The sequence below is a fragment of the Gasterosteus aculeatus genome, chromosome 4 (genome assembly GCF_964276395.1).
Source record: "Gasterosteus aculeatus chromosome 4, fGasAcu3.hap1.1, whole genome shotgun sequence".
Classification (NCBI taxonomy): domain Eukaryota; kingdom Metazoa; phylum Chordata; class Actinopteri; order Perciformes; family Gasterosteidae; genus Gasterosteus; species Gasterosteus aculeatus.
The window spans coordinates 15867727-15881114 of record NC_135691.1 but is presented as its reverse complement, the minus strand read 5'-3'; the positions used below and the strand labels follow the sequence as shown (position 1 = coordinate 15881114).

At 45.5% G+C, this 13388-nt stretch overlaps 1 protein-coding gene across 1 annotated transcript; it reads left to right on the top strand.

Annotated features, from left to right (window-relative positions):
• Positions 1–7698: 7698 nt before the first annotated feature.
• Positions 7699–13071, top strand: LOC120818079 (POU domain, class 3, transcription factor 4). The gene has a single exon (XM_040174840.2). It carries the CDS (start codon positions 10877–10879, stop codon positions 11960–11962), a length of 1086 nt encoding a protein of 361 aa, XP_040030774.2. The 5' UTR covers positions 7699–10876; the 3' UTR covers positions 11963–13071.
• The last annotated feature ends 317 nt before the right edge of the window (positions 13072–13388 follow it).

Sequence of the window (13388 nt, the reverse complement as noted above, 5' to 3'; positions counted from 1 at the left end):
ATAGTATTTTTTTACCATCAGTGTTCATATGCTATCAAATACATAAAATTAGAAATCAAATGCTTTGTAGCCTCTGAACAACCTCCTGACGAGCCAACAAGGGCATCGAATAAACCTCCAGTCCGACTTATTTGTGTGTTGTTGTTCTCGAGGCAGAGCATCGCAGGTTGAGAAGGAGCTCCTGGAGGCCACACGGCACCTACTGTTCCAAGGCCGCACCCGGTGTACGTCTGCACTAGCTAGTGACAGATAGCTTTAGCAAAAGCTAAGACTATACTTATGCGCATTTATATGAACCTACATCCTTTTTGTTCGTTATTGCAAACTACTCAATTCAAATTAAAAAAATGAAAACCATCAAACCATAAGGAAAGAGCAGGTAGTCCTTTAACGTCGGCAGTTCAACTCCTCTTCCTGTGAAAGTGTCCTCCAGTGAGTCCCTCAACCCTAAATTCCACCCCGTGTGCTTTACAACAGCGCTGCTCCTGAAATACTGAGGAGACGTGAAACGCAGCTTACATTTCCAGAAGGGACGTCTTCATTTTGTGAATGTGTCAGCAGCAGTTCTAGTGAGTTCAGTGACGGTGCAGAATGAAAAGCTAGCTGAAGTGTTCATGTATGTAGCTTAGCAGAGTTAGCCTAGTAGCCATGTTAGCTTTGATTTAGGGGACTTCTTTCAATATGGTATAGTTAAGATACAATGAAATCATATATTTATATTTGCTCTTTTGCAAATTAATGTACTACTTGAAGGACCACACATTTGTTTTTCTTAAATGTTTGTAATAATCAAGGTAAAGTTACCAACTAGCGATGATGACTGAAGCTGAAAGAACCTATTTGGGAATAGGGATCATTTTCATCTAGGCTATGCTTATTCTTTTTTTAATTTTGGGGGGACATGATGTACTATAGCTGTTATTTTACAAAACCTCTCTGTCTTGTAGTTAGTAGCTTGCCTTTAAACATTGAACCTGTTTTCTTGTGCTGCTCTCTGCTTCAGCACACCAGAAAACCGAATGTATCACAATAACATAATCAATAGCCAGCCTTGTTTAACTTAAAGACCCTCGTTAGCCAGAATCCATGCAGTCCATTTCATCGGAGCACTCTGCCTCCAAAATGTGTTCTAAACTTCCGACTACAATATACACTGACATGTACAACCAAAATAACCCTTTGTAAGTAAATCACTTTGCATCATTGATGCTCAGTTTCAGTAACACAACATGGCCCCCAAACCCGTTTTAAATCACCAATGTCTGTTATCTAATTATGTTTCCGTACCGTAAATGGACGGCAGCAGACTTGGGTTAACATTTCCTAACAGCCGGTAACATAATGACACCGTGCTGCCAAAGTCTGCCTAGTGTGAACAAAAAGAAAACATTTTATCACATTATGTGTTTCCACAAACGTCACCACGCTGTGAAGATTTCATAACAAATGGTAACTTGCGGGCAAGGCAGGCCTTGCTAAAAAGTAAAAAGACTGGAAAGCTGCTGTTTCCAGGTACAAAGAAGGAAGAGAAAAGTGTGTGTGTGCGTGATTGGGTTGTGTGTGTGCATGCATTAAAATAGGGGATTTTCTTGTCAGAGTAGCAGGGTTGGGGATTAGTTTAGGATCTGACTGAGACAGAGGAGAGGAGGGCTTGCCACATAAAGAGATGACTGAGCAAATATGGGCACATACATCAATATCAGCGGCGAGGACATTATAGCGGCGCGCAGCAGGGCGAAGACGCATGCTGCAGACAGACGCCGAGATTTCCTTTTGTTTATGCATGACAGGAGAGGAGGAAATTAATATCAGTGAATTGAATCCGCTCCTATGGAAGATCTTCATGCCTCCCGAACCTCAGCCCTGCACGCCAAAATAGATGCAAGAAGCGACCCCCCACCAAACCCCCCCGCTGAAAGACAGGCACTAAAATAACCTCTGTTCCAGCTGGTGGACTGCTGAGGCTCCTGCTGGGCTGTTTTAATGGGGAAAATTAGCCAAGCAGAAAGGTGGATCCTGTTTGTTATGCTCCACTGTCCCCCTTCCACACAGTTGGCCAAGGAGGCATCCTCTGTTGTCCTCTCTCTCTCTCTCTCTCTCTCTCTCTCTCTCTCTCCACATTGTGTATCTCCACCAGCTGCTGCTGCCTTTGCACGTCCCTCTCCTCCTGCCTCCATACTCTGCCAGATACATACAGGACGTAATAGCACACACACAACAGCAGAGTAATCTCTGATATGCTGCATGCAAAATTAAGGAACTCTGCTACGGCTCTTTTCTTTTTAATATTCCAGCAGTGTCGCCGTCCTCGTCTCATTTACTTCAACCTGCCACGGCCCGCATGAGAATGCCAAAACAAAGAGTTAGAAAAGGAAAAAGGACAGGGAAAAAAACAAACCAGAGGATTTTCATGATATGGGGAGTCGGAATGAGAGAGTGAAGGATGAGAGGAGGATATGCAGAGGGGTGAAAAGCGTCTTTGTTCTGGATGCCCTTGAGACAGCTGACATCGCCACAATGAGACCTTTTTTTCAGAAGGGAAGGAGAGAAATCAGAGCCGGAGAGAGGAGAAAGGAGACGGATTTGGTACTTCTTGCGTACTGAACTGGTGGTGGTAGTAGTACGGATAGTAGTGTCACTTCTATTTGCGGTGTGTGGATTTTTTACATGCATCATTCCTGTGTAGTGGGAGCTAACTTGCATGCAAAGCATCCTGTTTTTTAAGGAAAAACGCTGTTCTTCTAAACAATCAATTTCATCCGCTCTTATCCATAAAGTGATTTCTGAAAGTAGGGAATGTTCTGACATCACTAAAAGTGTGACTTGGGAAAAAATCCACATGCAGTGAGACATCAGACACATTGTAAACACACCTCCGGGGTTCTAAGGAGACATGGAACATGTGCCATCACTGTCCACAGTGGTTTGAACATAGTTGTCCATAATGTAAATGTTTTGTACTGCTGGAGCATTATGGGAACCATAAGGCTTTGACAAAGCATCGGTGACATCCACATTGAAGCTGCAACATTTTTTAAGGTGATGCAAATATAGGGAATATTTATCATTTATCAAAATGATATGGGATGATGACATAGCAATTGAGTAAGTGGGTGGAACAAGACCTAGATTATGTTCACCGGGCACAACATAGTAAAATCAACATCCAGCCTGAACTCCAAAACCTGTTCGTAAAAATGTATATGAAAATCTTGAAGATACAAATTCGTAGTGATACTAAATAAATACGGACTGCAACTGATGACGTCACCCTATTCAAAGTGAATGGGGACCTGCACCCCGTAAACACACTTCGTGAAGTCTCACGATGTAAAATAAACGTGTTATGATTGCATTTTTAACGAGAAATCAATGGTAAATTGTAAGAATAGAATACTAACCCTAACCCCCTCAAAAAATCCAACACGGCGGAGAGACGTTCACTCAAGGGGCGTGGTTAACCACCGCCAGTTCGTATGTATTGTTACGAATTTCTATGTCAAATATGTCGTATACATTTTTACGAACAGGTTTTGGAGATCACTTTGCAACATCATGACTTTTACGCAAAGTGATGTGATGTTTTTTCGATGCTGACCAACACGTAAAGAAAGATGAGTGTGTGTTTAGTGTGTGTGTGTGTGTGTGTGTGTGTGTGTGTGTGTGTGCATAAATGTTTCCAAAATCTCAACTTAGAGAAGCTATGAAAGTAAACCCACTATTTCACTTCTCAAACAAGTGCTTCTCAGAGTATTTCTTAGTGAACCCCGCTAGCAAATATACAGCGGGAGATTCAATATTGTCTTTCCTGCAGAAAAAACACTTTCTCTTGGAGAAGCACCGCCATCGCTGGGATGTTTCTAGCTCTTGCTGCAATGTGCTTTAACTACTGACTTGCGTTTGTCACATCCTGTATCACAAACGCACTTTAGAAATCTGAGAGTGTGTTAGGCTTCTCTTCCTCCTCACCCAGAGTTCCTGGCCCCCGGGGCGGGTGAAGGGTCTCCTCACCCTTCCTACACGTCCAACCAAAACACACAGTAACCCACACACAACCACGCACACACACACACTGGCAGCAGACCACATCAGAGGGGGGTCCATTCCTCCCCAAATCCACAGGTCTCTAGATAAACATATTATTCTGGATTAAATGTTTCCCATATTTGTTATTCTTCCCTTGCGAGACTCCAGGTGGAATTGGTACGGAATCAAAAATCATACGCGCATTCCTTTGAATGAAAGAGCGGGTCCGAGGGGGAACGCTCCGAAATGAGAACGAGAATTCCCTTTTGGAGCAGGAAACTTGTAACAACATTTGTGCAGACTCCTCGATTGCCCCGGATTCTGCGTTACACTCTCAACAAAGGCTGCGCTGTGTTGTCGAGACCACCCCCCACTCCTCGAGCTGCTACCCAGAATCCTCAGAAACCAGGAAGTGTGTGCGCGCGTGTGCGTGCGCGCGCGCGCGCGTGTGTGTGTGTGTGTTTGACGGAGGTCCGCCGCTGGCTCGGAATCAGACCCGATCGCGTGTTTTACTCCGTATCGGTCGGAACCGCCATGGGGGGAGACGGCGGGCCGCGTCGAGGCCTCAGTTTAAGATTTAGGATGCGGTGGTGGGGTCCTGCTCTATTACGGAATCACGTCCAGCCCGGGGATGTCTCCTTTATCAGAGCCGGAGGTCGTGCGTGGCCCGCAGCTCGCCAACCCGGCGAGAAATACACATACGTCCCGCCTATAGCTCCAGGGGCCACGGGAATGTTATTATCCGAGCTGAAGGTATCTACGTGTTGCGGGAGTATAACGGATCCTAATCTGATCTAATCTCCTTAGTCAGCCGCTAATTAAAAAGTGAACGGCCTCCTCCGGTTTCAGCACCAGGGAGAGCGCTCCAGACACAAACCACGGCAGAGGTGGAGCACGGGCCGGTGCTCTTGAACGATCCCGGCATCACACACCGGCTCCCCGCGTGGCAGCGCGCGCACGGGCCGACGGCCGAGGCCCCCGTTCTCGGGTCCTCGGGTTACTTCCTCACCTGTTTATCTTTGAAAACTTCAACTTTGTGCGACGAAGGGGCGTGTGTTGTGGAGTTCTCGCAGAACCCCCAGAGACACCACTCATGCATAATTGCTGTGTGTATTTCTCATCTGCATGTGTGTGTACGCTGGTGGAGGTTAATGCAGAGAAACTGCATTCTCCCACACGTACACACACACACGAATTAGAGGCCAGCCAAACACAGCCGTCTATTTCCCCCAAATAGAATAAAAGCAGGGAGGAAGAGTGGAGTTTTTTGTAATGTTACGTGAGAACCTGTACGGGCCCTTGTGCTTCTCTCATCTTCTCTGCTCGACAACTAAATCAAATGTGGGGTTTTAAACACAGTTGCGCTGCGGTGGGTTTATTAAACCGATCTGCTCCTGTAATTCATCTTCCTTTACCACACATTAAGCCAGAGAAGTGATGTGGCTGGAGGGAGGGGGGGGGGGGGGCTCCTGGCTCAGCATTCTGGTGAGGACTCTCTACAGCAGAGGGGCAAAGGGGTCACAAGGTGTTTGTGTGAATTTGGGGGTTAGTGAGAGTGTGTATGTGTGTGTGTCTGTTAGAGAGAGAGCGAGAACGATGGCAACATCACCGGTCCTCCAGGGCTTAGCAGGCTAATTAATAATGAATCCCAGAGAGTCTGTGTTTGAAATGCAGATGTGCAACTGCCGGCTCCGCCTGCTCCTTCAGAGGGACCTGTGGGTGTGGGTGTGGGAGAGGGGGGGAGGGGCACAGGGGAAAGGATGTTGGTTGGCAGTTTAACTGTGGCAGAGAACTTGCTGATATTCCCCATCAAATGTGTTCGTTGAATGTTGTAGTTTGAAACAATAGACAAAAAGATTTTAGCGCACTAGTTTCAAATGCGTCACGTTTTCTTTCTTGTTGGTGTAAGCAGAGGCCTCGACCCCCCCACCCCCACCCGAGCTCTTCTCTTCTCTCAGCACAGAGGAGAAGAAGGAGGACGTGGAAGAGGAGCTGGAGAGGGGCTGAAGAGCGTATACATTTCTATAGACTCTTCTTCTTCGCTGCGTGCGTGTGTTTGAGCGGTTTGAAGTTTAGCAGATGGTAATGTTATGTAGATTTTCTCCAACCTCGCCTCCCTCGATGACCCAGGGACAATATACCCCCTTCAGCCAACAGCACCTGTAACACACACACACACACACACACACACACACACACACACACACAGTGAATAATCTCTCACTCCCTTCGTTTGAAGGAAGGCAGGAGGCACAAGCAGTTTCAATTTACTTCAGGTGTTTCAAATTCTTGCGATAAATTAATAACAATATTGGACTGCTTTGGGCAAAGTGAATGTTTGTGTCCACCCCTACAAGAGGAGCTGGAAGACTCGACCACCTCAGGCCTGTGTTGTTTTGACCAAATTCATTTTCCCATTAACAATAAACCCCAAATAATTTTTACGCTACAATTTGCATCATTGTTGGAATACTAATACCCAGTCCAAATAATTGAAGCTTCACATGGCTCTTCAAGTGTTTCAGTCCATTCCGGGCTATTAAATTAAATTAAAAAAATGGTTTGTCTTGTTTCTCTTATGACTTTCCATAAAATTAATGTTCAGCTGATTCATATTTTCAGATATTATATTTACTTGACTGTATCTACTGTAAAATCTGGACATTGTCATCCATACCACGTTTTGTTTTTGGTATTCTTAGTTTCATGTCTTAATCTAACCGTAAATTAAATATGTATTTATTATTAAACGCCGTTATTTTAAAGTCGTTTCCTGCTAGTGCCATATATTCACTGAATTTATAAAAATGTGTATTTTTCTTAACAAGCTCAGGTGTTTTTTTCACCCTTTTTTCTTTTCTTGATTTCCAAATGAAAGAACATTTACACTTATCTCATGATCGGAATCAGACAACGCTTCTGTTAATTGCTTCGCTCAATTCTGTGATAACAAGTGGAGGAACCAAAGAGTCCTATCACAACAATGTGATCCAGTCCCCTGGATTAATCACACTTTCGTGTGGCCTTATTGTATTGTTCAATGAATGAAACGCTCACATTTTAAATATCAAAAATTGAGTGTATTTTTCTCGTGACAATTGTTGGAGAATCGCAATCTCAACCGGAATCAGTGCAACATAAAGGTGTAAAGGCACACTTTGAAAAACGAATTCACACATTCATTGTGATTTCTCCACACAGAAATCAATGTTTCTCCCAAACAACTTTTATAATACGAATAACAAGCCCAGAATCGCGGTGCCTCGACGCGGGCTAAACAAACGCACCGAGCCTCGTGCGTTATGAACGTAAATTTACACTTGTGTACTCTTGTGGGACGAGCCTTACCGTGTCCGAGGTATTTCCTCCTCCTCGCCCCTGCTGGACACACACACACACACACACACACACACACACACACACACACACACACACACACACGGGCACGCGGACAGAAGGGTGACATCAGTAAGTGGGACCAGTCTGTAGAAGATGAAGCTCAAACGGACGTTGTTGTTGTTGTTGTTGTTGATGATGATGATGATGATGATGAAAACAAAACGGATCGCCGCTGACATGACGTGACATTCGTTTCTAGCTTTGCTTTTGCGGGACCGTCGTGTCTCATTCACGGTGTCACCGTCCTTTTTATTAGCGACGTCACGGGTTAATGGGGATATCGATTTTTCTGTCTGGGAGCGTGTGAAATGTGTGTTGCGGGGAGGAGAAGTTTAAACTCAGAGGAAACCAAACATCTCCACTCAAATCGAACCAAATGTGAATTTCAAACTAGGAATTGACATTAGAGAATTAAATTAGAACAATAACGGCCTGTTTGATTTTTGTTGTTGTTGTTGCTCATCGCAGGACTGAAATGAGTGCACACTTCACACATGCATAATCGGGGCTATGAAATCCCCCCCCCCCCCCAACAAAAAAAAAATCCTAATCATAAAACGTCCTGGAACGCAGAAGCGGAGATGTGGGTTTCACGGGGAAAGTTTCCAAGGGTCGTGACACTAAGTGACAGGTCCCGCCCCGCTGTCACTTAGTGTCACGACCCTTGGCCAACCTTTCCACCGACTGAACCCACATCTCCGCTTCTGCGCCTTCCAGAGACGCTCTTTATGATTAAATAGAGAAAAAACACAAAGAGTTTTCAAAAATATACGTACATCACCTAACATTTAGACTTCCAACCGAAAACATTACACTAACATTAATTTCTTAATTATTTTTTTACGGTTTGACAATCTTCTTCAATGAAATAGAACAAAGGCCAACACAATAAAACTCACATCAGTTTGAATTGTTATAGCGAGATAGAAAATAAATATTACAAATGCCGATGAAAATAACAAGCAGTGGGAAAGAGAGACAAACCAAACCTCCATTGGAGAATTAGCATTTTATTGTGCTCGGTTTGTGAAAACATGGTGATCTGGCAACACGAGCTAATCTTGATTTAATACTCCATAAATGTAATGACTGGAAGTCGCTATTAATCTAGCAACATAGTTACGTTCCTCACTTAATCTTTAGTATATCAATTTAAGCGTTACATTATTGACCAATAGAAAGCTACGTTAAATGTTTTAGGGGGAGATGCATCAACAGGCTACACATCTTTAGCTGAGAATATTAGTTTTTCTATTGTTTGCTTCCTAAATACAACCATTCCACGGGTCGGTTTATAGTTAACAAATCGTTCCCCCACAATTTACTCACATTTACAACAATCTGAATCCTATAATAATCCGCAATAGATTCCGCAAATGACTCAAATCCAACAGAAATAAACACAAACCAGCAGCACAAACATGACAAACAAACCACAAACTGCCATTTGATTTAAAGACGAAAATTCAAGAGATTGTGACTCATTAGTCGGTGTTATTCAGCAGTAATGTGGAGGGAGCCCGCAGTGCTGCGCGGTGTAAGTGTAGCGGGGCTGGCTCGGGTTATCTGTGAATGGGCTCTTTATTGGAGGCGCGGAGCGGGGATTTGCCTTTTATTCGCCTCGCTATGGAAACGCGCTTGACGGGAGAAAAATGTTGATGTGAATAAAAGGAATCGGCACAAGGAGCCTTTGCAGAGAAGCATCTGTTACACTTAGAAACTTAGACTATCGAGAGCAATAGCCCCTATCCAAGTCCCTCTCCTGTCTGCTTTATGCTACCAAAAAGAAAAGCACACATTATTTTGTAACAGCAAACAAAACATATTTGAGATGCTTTTTTTAAGTGATTCTACTCGTGGAACCAGTTAAGCCAATTTTAAAACCTAAAACCAAAAGGCTAACTACAATTCAAAATATTTTTCTCTAATCGGAGAATTCCTCCTGCAAAATCAATTCTTTTAGTTTGTCATTTAATGTGACTCCTAAGAAAACACAGGAATTGTTTTTGTTTTTTAAACACAACTACATTGTGCCATAAATGTGCAATTCTGCACAATTCCATCCCTCGACAACTGGAAACGAAGCAATCCGGTTCAGTCAACTAGGCCACCCGATTAGCTAATCCCATCAAATATTCAGTCACTTTTCATGAAGTTTCCAAGTCAGCATGAAGAATTTACACGCAGCACCAAGAGTGGGAACACAACAACAGACACATACGTGTGTTGAAGTATTTTCCAACTATCCATAGAGGCCCGTGGGCTACAAACAAGGCGGGTCTAAACACGGTCCCTGTCTGTCCCCCTGTGAGCTTCCCTCACTGCCGCTGCCTGTCACTCCTCCGGGTACCGAGGCCCCGTCCGCACGTCCAGCCCGCGATCAGCTCACCTGCTCCGGCCCTCCTCTCAGTGTCTGCCGCGGTCTCTCTCGGCAAGCAGCTCCTCAGCCCCGGCCCTCTTTAATGACTTTCCGGTGCCTGCTGCCTTCTTTTATTTCTCCTAAATGTATGAAAATGTATGCAAATTTAAATCAAGCTTAACCTGGGAGCTCGAGCAATATGTTTAATGGAATTTTCAAACCAATAAGGGGACTGGGACGCAGTCTTCTAATGGCAAATATGATTACGGGGCCAAGTTATTTCTCAGATATGCAGATAGATCTTTCTCCAACTCTGAGAGGACATGATTAGATTCTTAAAGACTGGGAGTATGTGTGCACAGCTCGAGGACACATTCGTGTCTTTGGAAAAAGGAGAGGAAAAAAATATGTAAACACGTTCGACGAGTATACATGCTGGCGGATTTTAGTCTGTTATTTTATAAAATATTTTTAAAAATACTAAATTTGCATTTATAGGTCCTGGGTGAGTTATTCCAGGGTTTCTATTTCTATCTGAAATGGGTATGATAATGAATGTCCTGTGCTTAAAACGGTAGCTTAAGAAGCTCATTCTAAAAACACCTGAGGAAGTATTCTTTAAAAGTTAATCTTTAGCAGTGAAAATTGCTCTTGGTTTGATTGTATCCTCCTAAATTACGTGCTGGCACGTTTTACACATGCCATTGCGCATTAATCTCCTCCTTCGCACGCGCTCAAGGGTGACAGGAGCAGCAATAAACTCGTGCGTAAATCAGTTGGAAACTTTAATTAATAAACAGGAACTGCGCTCTACGCGCGCATCATTCCACAGCCAGACCCACTGGACCAGGACCCACACTCACTTCCGGTTCGGCTGGCTGTAACCCTTTCCTATCTGTAGCGCCACTTCCAGAGGCGGATGTTCGGGCATCTGCGCCGTCATTGGCCGAGGCGCGCATCAGTCGCCCTGTGAGTGGTGGTGCAGGCTGTCAGTCAAAGCCAAGCTGCTGCGGAGCTCCAGAGAGAGAGGGAGATGTCAGAGGCTGCGCTGCTCCCTTCCTTCAGTAGCACCAGTGGGGTTCAGCAGCCAGCATGGCCACAGCTGCCTCCAGCCCCTACACCCTGCTCAGCTCCAGCCCCATGATCCACCCGGACAGCCAGGCCATGCAGCCTGCTAGCCCCTACAGAGGACACCAGAAACTCCTCCAGGGTGACTACTTGCACAGCGTCCAGGGCAACGGACACTCCCTCGGGCACCAGTGGGCAAGTAGCCTTTCGGAGGGCAGCCCTTGGTCGGCCTCCATGGAGCAGCAGGACGTGAAACCGGGTCGAGAGGACCTGCAGCTCGGCATCATCCATCACCGCTCGCCGCACGTAGCGCATCACTCCCCTCATCACAACAACCACGGAAACCACCCGGGAGCGTGGGGGACACCGGTGTCCCACAACTCGTCTATCACCAGCGGGCAGCAGATCAACATCTACTCGCAGACGGGCTTCACCGTCAACGGCTTGCTGGACCACGGTGGCCTCACGCCTCCAACCAACCCGCAGGGGCAAGGTATGCACCCGGGCCTCAGGGACACGCTAAGCCCCGAGCACAGCGACCTCGGCGGACACCACTGCCACGACCACTCCGACGAGGAGACGCCGACTTCGGACGAGCTGGAGCACTTTGCCAAGCAGTTCAAGCAGCGGAGGATCAAGCTGGGCTTTACGCAGGCGGACGTGGGTTTGGCCCTGGGCACGCTCTACGGTAACGTCTTTTCCCAAACTACTATCTGCAGGTTCGAGGCTCTGCAGCTGAGCTTTAAAAACATGTGCAAACTAAAGCCGCTGCTGAACAAGTGGCTGGAGGAGGCGGACTCGACCACGGGCAGCGCCAGCAGCATCGACAAGATAGCTGCGCAGGGGAGGAAGAGGAAGAAGAGGACGTCCATCGAGGTGAGCGTGAAGGGGGTCCTGGAGACGCACTTCCTCAAGTGTCCCAAGCCGGCCGCGCCGGAGATCACCTCGCTGGCGGACTCGCTGCAGCTGGAGAAGGAGGTGGTGCGCGTGTGGTTCTGCAACCGGCGGCAGAAGGAGAAGCGCATGACGCCGCCGGGGGAGCCGCCGCACGAGGGACCCTATTCCCACGGCGGCAGCGGGGGGGACGCCTCCTCGTGCCATGATCTCTGACCGAAAGCACCGGGAGGACCCCCCCCCCCCCCACACACCCCCACACACCCCGACACCGGCACGGACTTCTTGGGCGCAGGTGCACCTCCGAGCCGTCCCGGCACAGACTCCTCCAGCACTGAACTACAACAACAATAACAGAGATACCGGCTCAGCCTTCGTCCTTTTTCTGACTGTCTCGAGGGGCGTTATGCTACACGGCCCATCAGACGTCACATTCTCAGATCGATTTCGGAGCCCGCCAAATTGTTTTCCACACCACGGATATACATACAAAAATGTGCCTAATAACCTGCCAGCGCCTTTGGTTTGTGTCACCCTTCCTCATCTGCTCGGTAATAATGACTGGTTGGGACTTACTTTTCTCTGGTGGCTCAGCGGACTGAAACAAACAATAATATCCCCTTTCCCTTAATTGATTTGTTGCAGCACCGGAGGCCGTTTTAAAGTCCGCCTCGTGCGCCCCTCGGACTCACGCGCGCGCGCTTTAGCTCTCTCGCCGTATTTACACTCACTGTTCTGTAACACACTCGTAGCAGATCTGTAATTATTTCTTTCCTCCGCTTAAGCAAATTAGGCCCCTCACTCCAGTCCTCGAGGTATTCCAACATAATAGCACTTGGAGGTTGTTGTTTTTTTCCATTTTTATTGAATTCCTCCCTGATGGCCTATAGCCACACACAGCTATTTATAAAATTCATTTGTATCCGATTTCAATCATCTTCGACCATATAAACTGTGTGGACTCTAAAGCAGAGCCGAGAATAGAAAGAGGGGTTGACAACGCTATACACCTGCCTATAATTTTATTGTACGTTCAGTATCAAAATTTTATAATCTTAAATACTCCTGTTATTGGTTTATTTCCTAAGTATTTTTTCGATATATTGTACAGTTTTATATATTACCTTTTTGAAGTCATTAATTTAAACAAATGCTCTTAGTTATTCATGCACTTAATTAGCAATGTAAAAAAAACAATATTTTCAGTAAGATTGAACTGTTTCGGCGGTTGTACTCCAAAATTTCGATGACAGCTACAGTAATTATTTATTTTCAGTATAAAGCTTGTATTATGTTTTGAAATAAACAATGAATGTTTTAATAAACACTTTCTTGCTACAACTGTTTGCTGGCCAAAATAGAATTGGACTTCTGATGAATGAATATCCAGAAGTAAATCCCACAAAAGCATCCTTATTTTATTTTTCTTGAAAGAGTAAAGGCACTGTAAATGTGCAATTCATTTTATTTATTCAACATTTCTTTAAAAATGTTCCCTAATTTGAAGATGGATTCATTTTAAAATGAAAAACTGTGACTAATTTTGATCATACTAAAGACAATATTATGCTCCAAATAGGTATGTGCAGCTACGCTTAAACAGCATAACCTTCACTTAGCTTCAATGTCATGTCAAAGGGCA